This window comes from Ictidomys tridecemlineatus, chromosome 6 (assembly GCF_052094955.1).
Source record: "Ictidomys tridecemlineatus isolate mIctTri1 chromosome 6, mIctTri1.hap1, whole genome shotgun sequence".
Classification (NCBI taxonomy): domain Eukaryota; kingdom Metazoa; phylum Chordata; class Mammalia; order Rodentia; family Sciuridae; genus Ictidomys; species Ictidomys tridecemlineatus.
Window position 1 is genome coordinate 87557901 of NC_135482.1, and position 16540 is coordinate 87574440.

Here is a 16540-nt window from a genome sequence, read left to right on the forward strand (position 1 = left end):
ACAAACATTAGCTCAAAGGAAAAAAGATCTTAATGTAAAACCTGAAAGTCTGAAATAACAAGAGGAAAACAGGGAATTCAAGATATTGACACAGGCAATAATTTCCTATCTAGAACTCCTATAGCTCAGGAAATAGCAAGAATTGACAACTTTATTATATCAAATTAAAGACTTCTGAACAGCAAAGGAAATAATCAACAGAAGTTGTCCCAACATGCAAAATGGGAGAAAAATCTGATAGCTCTTCATCTGACAAAGGATTAACATCTAGAATATATAAAGAACTCAAAAAGCTTAACCACAAAAGTTCAAGTGGTCCAATGAAAAAAAAAATGGGCAAAAGTTTTGAAAGGACACTTCAAATAGCTAATAAATACAGGAAAAAATGTTCAACTTCTTCAGCCATCAGAAAAATACAAATTAAAACTACACAGAGATTCCATCTCATCCCAGTCAGAATGGCTATCATCAAGAGTAAAAAAAATAATAAGGCTTGTGAAGTTGCAGGGGAAAAGGAACCATCAGAGACCATTGGTGGGAAAGTTAGTTGTTACAGCCATTATGAAAATCAATGTAGAGGTTTCTCAAAAAATAAATAAATATGGAAACACCATATGATCTAGGAATACCACTCCTTGGTATATATTGGAAGGAATTAAAGTCAGTATAGTACAGAGATTTCTGCAGCCCATGTTTATTGCAGCACTAATCACAAAAACCAAGTCATAGAATCAGCCTAGGTGCCCATCAACAGATGAGTGTGGTAAAGACAATGTGGTAAACATACACAAAGAAGTATTATTCAGCTACGAAGAAAAACAAAGTCACATTATTTGTAGGAAAATGGATAGAACTGAAGATCACAGAGCTAGGCAAAGTGAGGCAGAAACAGAAAGACAAACATTGCCTATTTTCCCTCATATGTGGAACTGAGGTTAAAAAAAATAAAGATACAAGAGTAGCAGGGAGACTACTACAGAAGAGGAAGGAGATCAGAAAGAGTGAGGGAAGGGAGATACTGGGGGTGGACATGATCAAAGTATGTTATTTGCATGTATGAATATGCCCCAATGAAACTCATTATTCTGTATAATTAAAATGCACTCATTAAAAAAAAAAGAAGCACAATTGTCCAATAAATATAGGGGAAATGTTTAACGTGTTTAGTTGTCAGGGAAATGCAAATCAATGTTTCATTGAGATTCCATCTCATTTCAGTCAGAATGGCAAACCATCAAAAGAACAAAAAATAACCAGCACTGGTGAGGATGTAAGGAAAAAGGAACCTTTATACTCTGTTTGTGGGAATGGAAGCTAGTACAGCCACTATGCAAAACAGTATGAAGAGTCCTCAAAAATCTAAAATGAGAACTACTATATCATAGAGCAATACCACTCCTGGATGTATACCTGAAGGGAATGAAGTCAGTGTACTGAAGACATACCTGAACACTTATGTGTGTTGCAGCACTATGCACAACAGTCAAGTTATAGAATCAGCCTAGGTAGCCATTAACAGATGAACAGATAAGGAAAATATGGTGTGTATATATACACAATGAGGTATCATTCAGCTTTAAAGAAGGATGAAATCACGTGATTTGCTGAAGAATGGATGAAACTAGAGCGCATCATGTTAAGCAAAATAAGCTGGACACATAAAGACAAGTCCTGCATGTTTTCTCTCATGTGGAAAGAATAAAAATGACATGAAAGTACAACAGAGACTATAAAGAGAAGGGAAAGGGAACCAAGACAAAGAGAGAGGAAAGTATGGGAGAGTACTAGTGGGAGGGGTAGATACGATCAAAACACAATGTATGCATGTATGGAAAAGTCACAAAGTCATTAATCTATTCAACTAACATGCAATAATAATTATAGTAAAAAAATCTTTGCAAATGTGGCCAATAATTCCTCTGAATAAATTAACAGTGATAGAATTGGACTTCATGTGATGCAATTGTTTGGGTCTTTCTTTTGCTAAAAAGAACATTTACTCACATTTAGTATCTATGTCTGTAATTATCAGAGTATTTTACTTTTATTCTGCACATTTAGTCAAAAACAATTATACAAAAAAAAATGTAAAATCAAAATAAAATTGGGGTCAGAAAAACAAGACAGACTAAGAATGTAGGCAGAGGCATGAAGACATTAGGGAAGGAAGCCAGCAGAGCTTTTAGCAGAAATGAGGGTGACAACATAAAATATTGGGAGAGTGGGGCCCCCATGGCAGTCATAATTTGAATGTCTACTATCCCAGTAAGAAAGGAGAGTTTTCCCTTGAACCATTTGGTGAATTCTTTAGCTGCTCAAGAGAAAATTAAGAAACCAAGCAGGAAGTAACTAAAATCTTGTTAAAGTTTTCTACGTAGCTGTAAAAACTTAGAAGTTAGTTATTCTAAAGAGGAGGATGTCAGAGTAAACACCCTAGTAAATACACCTAGAATCTGGGATTCTAGGAAAAGAGCAATTCAGAGACAGAATAGCACACACTCCAGTCAAATGAGGTAACCTGCAGGGCTCAGTGGTGTAAGCCTGTAATCCCATCAACTTGGGAGGCTGAGGGAGAAGGATCACAAGTTCAAGGGCAGCCTCAGCAACTTAGCAAGACCCTCAGCAACTTAGGGAGATCCTGTCTCATAATAAAAAAAGAACTGAGGATATAGCTCAGTGCTCTGCCAAAAGATAATCTTTCCCCAAATCATTTCATTTCCTTACCTATAACTCTATTTTTCTTAATTGTGATATCTAAATTCCTTGTCATAGCTCATGTATAATAAATGAAGCATTTCCTCAAATACACATACAGCACATTCCTGAAAAGTAATCTATGATTAACAGATGCTAAAAGTAAAACTGACATTTAAAAGGTGGTGCTCAGGAAATTATCCTTAGTGGTGATCTGATTTCCTACTAAATAAACTCAAGATAGAAAATCTGGTACAGCAACCTAAGAATCTGTATGATCACATGAAGTGGAAATTTAAATAAATAATCGGTTATTGAAATTTACAGAGTAGTTGAACCAAAGACATCTGAGTTTAGTTTCCCTTCATAATATTTTTATATACTCAAAGCTTGGTCACTCCATGACAGAGCATTTAGAGTATAAACTCTTTTCCTCATAAGTTACTAACCTGGTCGATTTGGCTTTTTAGCCTTTACGTGGTTAGCTGCAGAAACAGCATAGGATGAAGTGAAGGATCTGCTTTTGGTGAGGGTCATCATCACTGGGTTATTCCAAGAATCTGAATTAATAGCACTGTAAAGACAGAATTTACCACTAATGAATAAATTACTCAACTATTGGGCAAATCTTACCAGAACAAAACCATAATTTTCATAATAGACTTGTCAATCTGGATATGGGCCCAGGCTCACTGAAAGAATAACTTTACTTTCAAATGACAAAACAGGTTATCTGAGCTTAGTCTCTTGAAGGGGATACATCAGTGATTCACAAAGCATACCATTTAAAGTAAGAGAAGAGATAACATTCCTATTTATCGAGTTCATATACTTGTTAATTTGGTAAAAATCTTTAGTCTGCATGAATATTATGTGACAATTTGATCTTTAGCTGATTTTAGTTTGGCACTGTGGGCAGGATATGCCTGATCTTTCCTGATGGCTTACTGTAAGTAAACATGAAATTGGTAGAACTTTGGAGTCATCGATATATAGAGATTGTTGTATAGCTGAATAATTAATGCAGTATAATCTTAAGGGGTCTATAGCCAAAGTGGCTCCCAGAGTATAGCAACGTTATGCTTCCCTTGCTTAGAATCCTGCATGTTAATCCAAACCAGAACAAAAGCCAATATGGAATAAAAGGGACACTTGAACAGTCTCAGGTCTCTCAAAGGGAAGAATGCTATATATGCTACTGCCTGGATCCTTGCATTATCAGTAAACTAGATAATTAGTGACATTTGTAATTTGGGTTGAGGCTAATCTGATGCATTGACACTCATGGTATATTTCATTTTTTCTCTCTTTATATTTGGAGAAATTTTCTTCAACTATTGACCCAGCTACTTCAACTTTTCTCTTTACTTCTAATAACGGTCAACCATATATTATCACAAAGAAGATATCCAAAATGCAGAATGAACTTAAGCAAATTATCCAATATAATTAAAGAAAGCATGTAAAATATTTGTTTCATGTCCTTCTTAGAAATCTCATCCTAAGTCTTTCACAAATGGTTTGAATTTTGTAAATAATAAATCAAAGAAAACCAGGGTGTGAGGCAGAGAACTAGCCAACTGTTTTCTTATGGTACTAGTTTCTTTTGCTGGACTGATAAGATTTACTGTGAATAAATTTTGTGCAATGTATATGTAACCTAAATATTTTCATTTCTTAGTCCACAATATAATGAATAAATAAATGATCACTCTTTTATGTGAACTTTTAAAATATAAGACCTTACTATCATTTCTAATATTTCAATAGTGTCTGATGAAGGTTAGCTCAAAAACTATCTATGACTGTGGCTTTTTCCAAATAAAAACATTTAAAATGTTTTTTTGAAAAGCCTGAAAGGCACAATGGTATAGTAACCTTAATGTGTAGAGATGTAATGAAGTCAAGATAAATAAAATCCCAACCAGTGCTATCTCATTTTAATATGATATATATTAATTTATAATATTATTAAATTAGATTAAATCTACATATACTCTTTATATAAATGTATTACAGCTTACAGGCACTTTCATACATTGCTTTGTTTGATCTGCTGCACAGCAATTTTCAGCTTTTCATTGACCTTCACACTTCTTCTTTTTAATTTTTTAATTTTATTTATTCTAATTAGTTATATATAACAGCAGAATGCAATTCAATTCACATTATGCAAATAGAGCACAATTTTTCAAGTCTCTGGTTGTACACAAAGTAGAGTCACACCATTCGTGTTTTCATACATGTTCTAGGGCAATGATGTTCATCTCTTTCCATCGTCTTTCTGACCCCCATTCTCCTATTTTGACCCTCACTTCTTGATTCCAGTTTAGATCTCATGACAAAAGAACAATTTGGATTCTGCAGATGAAACAGCTTAGGGAAATCTTTATGTGGTTTTCTCATGGTAACACAGCGAGGAAAATCATCTATGGCTATTATGGAAGATTACAACCCTCTTTCACAAAAGTAAATTTTTATACCTCCAGTTCTAACTATTCCAGTATGAGAACTCCTACTGGGTAACAGTCTACTGTCAAATAAATTGCTCCTTTTTTCCCTAGTAGACAGAGGCCAGTTTCAAGGTCAACTTGGAATAATTTAGAACATGATTTAAGTCAGCATTTTCTACTTCTCTCTAAGTCTACACTTTTAATCCACGTCCTTGTATTCCTCCATCGAGTCTATCCCTGCAATTGTGCTACAGTCTCCTTCTGTAATGACTCCTCTCAGAGGGAACGGAGGCTCATGGCCTCTTAGAACACACATGTCTGCATGGTCCAGATCCTTCTGACCTTCAGTCCACGGACCTCTCTACCAGACTGTGTTTAGAATTTCCCAGGAGGAACCTATCCAGTTGCATACCTAAAGTCATGTAAGTTGTGAACTGTTTTTAATTTTTACTTCTTACTTTCTTCCTTGGATCACTGAAGTTCTCAAAGAGTTCCAACGAAAGGTCAAATGAGAAATAAATAAGTAAAAAGCTAAAAGGGAAGAAACTTCAGGGCTAAAACTCAAACCAGTTTTGAAATCAATCAGCAGTATGAGTAACAGTTTTCCTAGGTGACTTTTAACTAATGACTCAAACCAATTGTATTTAATGGTGGTACTATGGCCATTAACTTATATGTGATTTTTCTTTAAAGGGCTAAATACTGTCAGAGTCAATTTCATGTGTTCATAATAGTGAAAAAAGTCGTATCATTTTCAAATTTTAAATCAGGAGTTTTTAACAGAATAGTGAAATTTAGAGGTAGTAGTTTAGACAGTGGGAAAAACTATACCCAAGAAGACATCTATAACTATTTTTAGGGGAAAGAGATTGAGTGGGATAAGCTATTTCTTATCTCTTTACAAATATTTGAGTCTGCATATTTATTTTATGAGGCAAAATGACAGGATCTTTGGGAATTAAGCTCATAACTTTTCTTGGAACCCTCTTCCTTATGATGATTTCAATTTCAGCCTCCAATTTCTTATAATTGACTTGAAGAAAAGAATGGGGGAAATGAGATTTGACAAGAAATAACAAAGAATAACAGAAGGAAAGAAGACATTTGTGAAGGCATGTCATTCTATGGAAATTAACTATACTCTCACAGAGAACTTACTAAAGTGCATTGGTAAAATAAGTAATGACGTACACTGAGGACATAATTCATTTTATTATGTAATATTTAACTATAATACTCTGTGCTATCATTTTTTAATATATGATGCTATAGAAATTGAAAATGGCCAGCATTTTAAAGAAAAATATTAGCAATGACTTCTCGTTTCAACCATTAAAATGTGTTCCTGGAATGGTGAGTAACTTTCTCCCATGGTGGCATTTATAAGTTTACAAAATTCCAGGTAAGAAGACATAATGAAATTACACTGATATATGAAAGAATCATTTGAGTTTGTTTCTGATTCTATTGGTTTACTAAAACACAAACGTTTATACGAAAGAAACCAATTAAACATCTTTAATCAAGAAAGCAAGAAAAGTTAGCAGTATTTATTTTTTTTAATTTATATATGACAGTAGAATGCATTACAACTCTTATTACACACATAGAGCAGTCTCTAAATTCTTATTAGATGGAACGTTTCAATTTCTCTGCCAATGTCAGCATGATATTTTATTTATATTAGAGACTAAGATAAGGAGAAATTTACTACTAGTATTGCTATTATATAATTCAATGGATATGGATCTTTTTCATTCATTAGGTCAACTGACATACGTTTCAAAATCCTGAAATCATATGGCATATGTTTTCAGAATTATTGAATTCATATAAAGAATGCTATTTTTCTTCAAATTAGAAAAGAACAAACATAATAGCTTCCTGTAAAAGGACTTCTTTTGGTAGATGTTTTCTTAGAAATTCATTCTATGATCATAATATTATCTTTTCTTTAGCTTTAGTATTTCTGGCTTTTAAGTCACTGCTACAGTTTGAATCTTGAATTTCCCCTAAAGGCCTATGCATTAAAGTCTTGGTCACCAGTCCATGAGATGTGGTAGAAACTTTAGGAGGTAGAGCCTGGTGGAAAGAAGTTAGATCACTGGGTGTGTGCCCTGAAACTGTGAGTAAAAATAAACCTTTTAAATTAATAAGTTGATTGTTTCGATATTTTATTACAGTGACAAAAAGCTAAATAGTCATTTTGTAAAATGGGAATTAGTTTACGAAATAAAGTTGCTCTGTAGTGAATTACTATACTGGTGATGCAGTTCAGCAGTAGAGAATTTGCCTAGCATTCACGAGGCCCTGGGTTCAATTCCCAATACTGTACACACATAAACAAAAATGTTTAAATTACCAAATGTTTGAACAGAATGGTTGGTCTTAGAATGGTGATCTACCCTTCTGCCTTTCCTACAGAGATAGGACAGTTGCTGATGAGCTAGGGGACTCTAACAATGACTTGCAAACGTCAGCCTAGTTTTTTGCTTTTGTTTTTGTTTTGGCAGTACCAGGGAATGAATCCAGGGGAGCTTCAGCCCTTTTATAATTTTTTTAAAAATTTTATATAGGGTCTTGCTAAGTTTCCCAGGCTAATCTCAAACTTGCAATTCTCCTTCCTCAGCCTCTTGAGCAACTGAGATTACAGTTGTGCACCAACAGTCCCAGCAGGTTAGGTGCTTTTGATATATGCATCTCTGTGTACCTTTTATTGTCCTACATTTTACTCCTGGACTCAACCCTTTCCATTCAAGGTCACAACTGCAGGGCACACTTTCTTCTTATACTTGAAGTCTCACAACAAAATTTAAGCCTAATTATCTGATTTAAGTTACACAATGTTTCCACTGATAATGCTGGTCTATAACCAACTATAATTACTTAGGCTTCCCTTCTCTCATAAGTTATAATTCATTTTGGTTAAGAACATTCTCTGAGAGACATGAAACCAGCAAGAGCATTGACTAACCTGGGAGAAGGTGCATCATGAGGCTTGATGCTGGAGCTACGGTCCCTCCGAACTGGGGCAGGCTCCAAGGTGGGCAGACCTGTGGCTGAAGTGGTGGTTGTCCAAGTTGATGAAACTCGTCTCAACAAACCAGGGGGCAAACTTCTTCTGAGGCGCTAGGAAGAAATTTGTATTGATTTTATTTACCAAGCACATTTGTATCACTAACTTCCATGTAACAGAATAGAAGAAATAATTTTTAATTGGAATTAATGATGAAACCACAATGGTTCAATATTGCCTATATAAAATTGGGATATGCAGAAATTCAATAAAATACTTTCTGGCCAAAATGACTGCATTTTTAAAAGATAACATTTTGGGGTCTGCTCTGCAATGCTTGTACAAATATAGATTATAGGAATGAGACTAAATTACCTCTGGAGAAATTTTATAGTTACATTATTATAGGACATATATACCTATATACACATATTATATTAGTTATTATGAGAAGTATTTTTCACAAAGTCACTTGTTTGGGACATGGATTAATTTATATCATTGCACATAATGGTCTATACACACAAGTTCAGTTGGTTGTTTTTATCGAGAAATCATAGGAGCTAAGAATGGACTTTTTCATAGAAAACACCACTTCCCTATGGTAATGTGATTGAGTCATCAGAGATAGGGGTAGATCCACCAGTATCAACTTCTCTGAATAGAATCCCTTCTGGGAACCTGCTGTTTCTTCTCTGTGCCATTGGTGGTCCTAACATATCCTAAGTGGGACTGGTACCATGGGCATTGAGATCAAGGCCCGGGCTTGCCATCATGGCCACCAGCACTCTCAAGAGGGTCTCAATCTTGGAAACCAAAGTGAAGGTGTGCTCTCCATGCAACTTCAGTAACAGGCTTAAGAGGCAGATCCTCCACCCACTTTTATTTCTGGTTAATCACTCCTGTAAACCAACTGTGTAGCCATAGTTTACAAGGACACTCTGCTCTTCTGAAGATGCCAAAACTTTTGAGACGTAAAGTAGGTGACCCATTGGAATTCAAGAACAACTCTGGCACTCAATAGTTTCCAATGTATCCTAAAGATGTAAATATGCATTCAAGAAGATAATTAAGGAGGAAAAGACAAACACTTTCACCTGCCAAGTTTTGAATTACGACTCTTTTGAGACCCTAAGGAATCAGTTAATCTTTCTCTCCATTTCTTTACTTTCATATTGTGCTTTGGTATATCTTTTTTTGGAGAACTGAATGTTTGAAAGAAACTCTATAAATACTCAATTGATAAAATTATAAGGATCACATTCCTGGCCCAAGAGACTCCATGGCAGACATGGATGCTACTGACTGACCACCAGCTCAAGGGCATAGCTGCTTGTCTACTGAGTAACAACCATGCTGCATGTACCAGAGGTCATGGAAACAATGACATTTTATCTTTAATGTAACTTAATTTTAACTAATACTAAGGTCTGAACCAGGCATAGGATCATGCCTGTACTGTTTACTTTTGAAAAATACCTCTCTTAAGCAGGATGAGCATACCTTATTAGAAATGCATGGGACCCAAAGTGTTTCAGATTTTGGAGATTTTTTTTTTGTATTGCGAAATACTTGCATTGATTTTACCAGTTAAACTAACCAATACAAAAATCTTATATTCCAATATGTGCACTTTTTTGAGTGCCATGTTAGTGCTCAAAAAATTTTGGATTTTGGACCATTTTCAGGTAGATTTTTGGATAAGGGATGTCCAACCTGTTTGTAAAAAGAAGGAATTGTATCATTTCTTGAGTGTATATAAATCAGTTAAGGCCACCTTATACCTTAAATAATCTTAAATAACTAAAACCATTCTGTGTTCAAAACGTGTTTGAGAAATTCATAAAGGCACTTTGAAATATGTCTCACTAAGAAATCAAAGAGCAAAGGAACCTTCAGTTTTACAAGGCAGTGTGTTTTAAACAGAATTCACATGAGAACAGAGCAGGTATTCCTTTTTTATCTTCTCATTGTTATTTTGTTTGTGTTTTACTGCAATATCCTCATCGCCTACAACACAGCCAGGCACACAGAAGTAAATCCTGGGGCTAACAGTATAGCTCAATTGTGAAGCTCTTGCCTAGCATGCATGAGGCCTTGCCTTCAATCCCCAGCATCAAACAAACAAACAAGCAAACAAAACAAAACAAAACAAAAAAAACCTCTTACCAAGTATAAATAAAAAGGGTAAGTTTTCTATTTGAAGAAAGTAATCAAGTATTATGACAGAAGTGTTTGAGTTTAAGGTTTTATTATTTTTGCCAGCAGAATCAACTCATCTTCTTGAAGTAACTGATATGAATCTATAGATGGGTTTGGAGAGACTGTGAGGGAAACCTAAGAGACAATTAAAATATAAAAAGTCTAAGCCTTTAAAGGGTGTGTCCTCAGTACCTACCTTGGGAATAGCCAGTTTGTCTTTTTCAGCGCTCTCTTCAGAATCAGAGCAGGTGTAGTTTTCACTGAAGGAAACGACAGGATTCACTCTGGGCTTGTGAATGGCGTGGAAGGTGAGTTGTGTGCTGAGCAGGTTGCTCACGGCCCTCAGGGACGTGCACACATTTGGGGGCAGAGAAGGGTCTGCCAGGAGGTCCGTAATGAGGCCATGCGCCTCGCCCATCACAGCAATATCCACAGTAATACTGGTTCCTGAAGACTGAGACACCAAACCAAGAGAACAGAGTAAGAAAAAGCCTGAGGCTGGGAGCATACAGAGTTAAACTGGGGTTTTTTTTCATTGGAAAATAAATGGACTAACCATATAAAATTCAGTACAATAAAATTCAAATCACATTTCTATTAGAAACTCTTGCTAAAATTCTCCCTGGCTTTCACTCTTTTCTGTGTTCATGGCACATTTAAAAAATTTTTTACATTTTAATTATCTTCATGTTTTAAATTGACACACAAAATGATACATCTTTATGAGGTACTATGTCATGTTTCAATACATGTAAACATGGCATAATGTTCAAATGAGGGTAAGCAGAACTATCTCCTCAAAATGTATCGTGTCTTTATGATGAAAACATTCAAATCTTTTTTTTTCTAGTTTTCTGAAATATACAGCACATTATCACCCTCTATAGCTACCCTGCAGTACAAGAGAATACCAGAACACTCGTCTCCTAACTATGGCATATTTTTAAATGACAGAACTTGGAAAAGGGTAGAACAAAGTTGAAGAGATTAAAAAACACTAGTTTTTAAAGATAAGAAACTTCAGAGAACTGGAAAAACCTTCATGTCAAACACTCCTCATGAAGAGCCTAACGTTTTACATGTACATTATTTAAAATTTAATTTTGAAACTATCATTAACATCCTATGAATTTTAATTTTATTAATATTTTAATGTGACACATAGCCTGGTATGGGAATTATTCAACTAATATTAATATTAGTGTTGCCTGAAAAGCAACTTAATTTTGTGTTCAGATTCATGATCTCTCTTCTTAGGGTTGATGAATAAATAGATTTCAGTTCTAGAATTCTGTGACACACGTGTTATATTCTGTCAAAATCAGATCAGAGACATTACTCTGTACTCACAAAGAAATGACGACTACAAGAGAGAGAGGACAGGAATGCACCTTGCCCTGCAGGTCAGGAGAGAATACAGGCAGGGAGAAGAGGAACTGAGGGGGCGAAGGTGAAGGGTCAAGGCCAGGAGGGAAGATGAAGCCTAGGGCAGGGAGCAGGGCACTGTTAATACTGAAATCTGTTTGGTATGAGCCACAAGGAACCCACGTAAATTTAATTTTTCATGACAGTTGGTGATTAGAGGAACAGTTCTAGAAACGGGAGGTTTTGCCTCCTAACTCTATAGCTCTCTAGCTGCATGGTCTCTCAAATTATTGGTATCTCTATGCTGCAATTTCATCCACAAATTAAACAGATAAAATAACAATAGTACCAAATTCAAAAGGTAATCATAAGACTTAGAAAAAATTACACATGTAAAATGCTTACTATTGTGCGGGCAATTATTGGTCTTCAATGATGGCCATGATATAAACAATAATTATAAATAGTCCTAGTAACTCTGAAGTTACTATTAAAAAGAAGCTATTAGGAGTTTGGCTATGTATTCAGAGGAAAGCAAACTGTAATCATTCTCTCACAATGGACTTAAGTGTCAAAGACATTAGGGTAAAATTGTAAGATTATTAGAAAAACAAGGATATTTTATAATTTGGGAAATAAAACCTTTAAAAAATAATGTGAATCATAAGCTGCCAAGGAACCATCTGACAGATCTGACTGTATAAAGATATAAATATCTACATAAGAAAACATACCATAAGCAAATTAAAAAGGTTGTGAGCAAATGTTAACCACACAGAGAAGACAAAACAGATCAAATAAAGAGCTTCTAAAAATTAATTAAAGGAAGAAGTGGAAAAAGAGAACGAAGAGATAATTTAAATAAAATGTAAATAATCAAATACCTAAAAATTGATTTACTTCTCTAATAAATAAAATGCAAATTAATATGAGAAAAGCAACTATTACTTACCTAATTGGCCAAATAATAAAAGACAAACATTTATAATGGTTTGGGGAAGATGAGCAGTGAATGAAAAATAGTGCAGTTATGTTTCAAAGAAAATTCTGCTGACCCTGTCAATTTGGAATTTAAACGTCTGTATCCTATAATCCAGCAAAACTAAGACATCTGGTCTAAAGAAATACTTCTGCAAGTATGTAAAGACATAAAAACAAGCTCACAAAGGGTATAGCAGTCTCTGGCAACAACAACAAAAGACCATAACCACTAAATGAAAATCCATGGAAAACTACATGAACAAAGTTGTATTGTAACTGTATTTGAAACTTACACATACTTGTTTAAAAGATTTGAGAGGATAGACACGTAATTGATTACTTATATAAATGCTTAATAAGTATTGTTCGGCAGGGGTAAAATGTATGCCATTAAAAAAAAGTGAGGTGCTGGGATTGTGGCTCAGAGGCAGAGAGCTCGCCTAGCATGCGTGAGGCACTGGGTTCAATCCTCAGCACCACATAAATATAAAATAAAGACACTGTTTCCACCTATAACTTAAAAAAAAAATGAGTATGTACCTTGAAAACACTCAACATCCATGAAAATATCTAGTCTTATAATAACTATTAGTAATGGAAAAATTGTTTTGCAAAGCCATCATAGAGAACAGGTATGTATTTTACCACTAGAATAACAATAACAGCAATGACAATAATCATGACAACTGACATTTGCAGAGCATAAGGCTACAAAGTAGGTACAATGATTTACTTCATTTTTGTTAGTCATAAATAACTTGCCCAAATCAGAGAGCTGGAAATGCCAGGGTGCAAACACAAACATTTCGATTTCACATCTCAAATTGTTCTAGACCAGTATGCTAAAATAAGTGTCAAATCTTTAAATCTTATGTTTTCATATATATCTGTAATTATTTAATGTCTTATTTAATCATAGAACCTGTGGTTTTTATCTCTGTTCACATGACTAATTATCTACTATGAACCAACAGAAAAATTTCAGTGCCATATTAAGTTTTAGGATATGTAACTATGCAATGTCACGTATGTACTTACATTGTTAATTTTAAAAAAATATTCATGAAGATGTCACCCGCTGGGTTACCACACCTTAACAACATGTACTTTCAATGCATCTCTAATAATTACACTTCAGGAAAAACTCCCCCGATGTTATCCTCTAAACATGAAATGTCAATTCCTACCCATGTTGTTCTACTATTTAAACTAGTAACTTATTGGACGGCTTCCAAAAATATTTAAAATTTGAAGGCAATCTTTGTTTATAGAATGTAAACTTAAGACTTTTTGACAATAAAATTATCAGTTTATGCTCTAATAATAAAGTATTTCTTAAAATATTTTCAATATGTAATATCTACAAATCTGAAGAAAAAGAAGACCATATCTATTGACAATTAAAATTAGACTTTTTAAGATATAATATTGGTGAGATGACAAGTCTCTAGTTTTATGTCTTGTTAATGGTATATTTTCATTTTTAAAATTAGAGATATACTTTCTATACAGTCAGAGAAAATAAATATTAAATTAAAAAAAAACTTGAAAATAAGAACAGAATTGAAAATCCATCCTTTATATATAAACATGTTACATAACAATATGAAAAATAAACACATTATACATTTCAATGTTAATATGCTGAGGCTTTTGTGAAATCAAAGGTCCTTAAGTGAAAACAAAGACAAGAATCAGGCCAACAGGAATCAAATTATCCAAACTGAGATTGGCTAGGAACCAAAGTGACCACTTTTTCATTGTTGGGAAAAAAAAAATGTCCTGGTTATTATTAAATCAATTTTCTGACTTATTGGATTTCTGATTGAAGAATAGAATTGTGGAAGTCATAAGTCACAGCATATATAAGAAGTTATCACCACCTTTTGGGATCAAATAACTAAAGGCGTCAATGAGGCATGAAATCTAAAACCAACAATCAGATTTGTTTGCAACAAACCTGCCAAGCCTAACCACACATGAAATGCCAAAAGGCGGAAAGATAGGCTGGCTGCTGTTTTAGTAAAGAGCAGAGAAGCCATAAAGACATGGACACATCCACGAGTCACTATTAAGAATTTCAGGGGAGAGTGGCTTTGGTCATCAAAGTTTTTTGTTGCTTTAAATCACATACAAAATAGAAAAAAAAAAATAAGAGACTTACTCAGAAGGTATTTTCACAACTATTCAACTTCAAAAATAATAATATAATTAAATTTCTAGACAGACCAGTGTTAGTCAGAAACGTTTCATTTAGCTAGTGAAATCTTAGATAGTTATAATAAACACTAAAAGTTAAGTTTATATAAAGGTCACTTTAAAGGAAAGTCTTAAACCAACACCCTGAAATCATCTTCTGGGGCAGTAACTAGCTACCCTAAGCATCAAACCACAGTTGAGTCTTGTTAAGGTGCAGAAGATCAAACAAATCTTTTCCTTAAAAAAAAAGTTGCCAAGCAATATAAAACATTCTACTTCACAAGCTTTCCTTATAATAGAAATATTTATATTTAACATTTAAGAAAATGCAAGTGTAACTCCCTAGACATCATTTAAATGACAACCAAATTTGGATTACTACCTTTAAATAGAAAATCTGGTATTTAAATCTGATAAACAATGGAGGAAAGAGCAGTTTAATATATCAAGGCAAAAATAAAGGATTCTCTTGGCACATTTTCTACTTTTCAGTGCACCCACAGTTTTAAACATCTTCCTCTCTCCCCTTTATCTTCATCCAATCTACTTTACCATCTCCAGATGTCCTACCTAATGCTGGCTTTTGACCTTCACAGATATAAATGGTCAGGACTGCTTCCAAGTAACTTTTATTATTATAAATCAAAAAGCTGGAAAATGTGGGGTATAAGTAAGAAGTTAAAAAGATAACAAATATAATCAACATTAAACATAACTCCCAGATTAGATATGTAGCTATTGACTCAATTACAGAAAATGGTTATCACTCTTACTGCTACTACTGTGCTACAGAGTTGACACTGCTGCACTGGTATGATAAAGGGAGAATCTTTGAATATATGTGGGGTTGAGAAAGAATTGCACTCTATAAAAGGCATCAAGTTTCTCAATTATCACAAGCTGCCAATTATAAAAAATTCTAACAAATAAGTCTATGTAATCAAGCCACTTACACAATGTAAAATGAAATTATAAATCTGCAAGTAAGATGCCAGATTATTTGCTCCAGTGCTGTTTTGGGCTCATATCAAAATATAGAGATCACAGAATTTCTAAAAGACAGTGTCTTTGATAAGGCATAGGAAATAACTATGGGAACAAGACAAGTGAAAACACAGGTGCAAATGCACAACATTTTACTTAAAGTGAAGGTATTCAAAGGAACAACTGGAAAAAGACTGAGAAGGTAGTGTCAACAGAAACCTACTGTTCAAAAGAATTAGGAATATCATCTTGGAGAAGGGAAGGGTGAGGTTAATGCCTTTAGTTCTTAAAAATATTCCTTAGAGTTGGTACCAATATACTCGAGTTACAGATCTGTTTCTTACATATTTTAAGGCAAAGGTTAAAATTGATAACTTAATGAAATAGGTTGAATACATCCTTGCCCAGAGGCAGCATATGAAATAATTCTGAAGTCTTCTGACTCAGTGAATCATTTAATATATCATTTGCTTTGGAAATTAATTCTAACTGGAGGAAAAGAATCAGAAGCAGCATAAAATATTCTCTTCACAAGTCTATGTGAAACTTGAAGTAGGATTACACCTGCTAGAATACTAGAATTGAGAAAGTATCTAGATAACCTGCTTGAAATGCTATATACCTTAACCTAAGCCACCCCAAAATA

The 16540-nt window shown here is 34.2% G+C and overlaps 1 protein-coding gene across 1 annotated transcript in view; it reads right to left on the bottom strand.

Moving 5' to 3' along the window:
• Positions 1-16540, bottom strand: part of Pde3a (phosphodiesterase 3A) — a 312546-nt gene that overhangs the window by 45244 nt on the left and 250762 nt on the right. Inside the window, exons 4-6 of the mRNA XM_013360177.4 lie at positions 10562-10819; positions 8122-8276; positions 3144-3268 (exon numbers count right to left, since the gene is read on the bottom strand). Coding sequence (XP_013215631.3) covers positions 3144-3268; positions 8122-8276; positions 10562-10819 — 538 coding nt within the window. The remainder of the gene's footprint in view (positions 1-3143; positions 3269-8121; positions 8277-10561; positions 10820-16540) is intronic.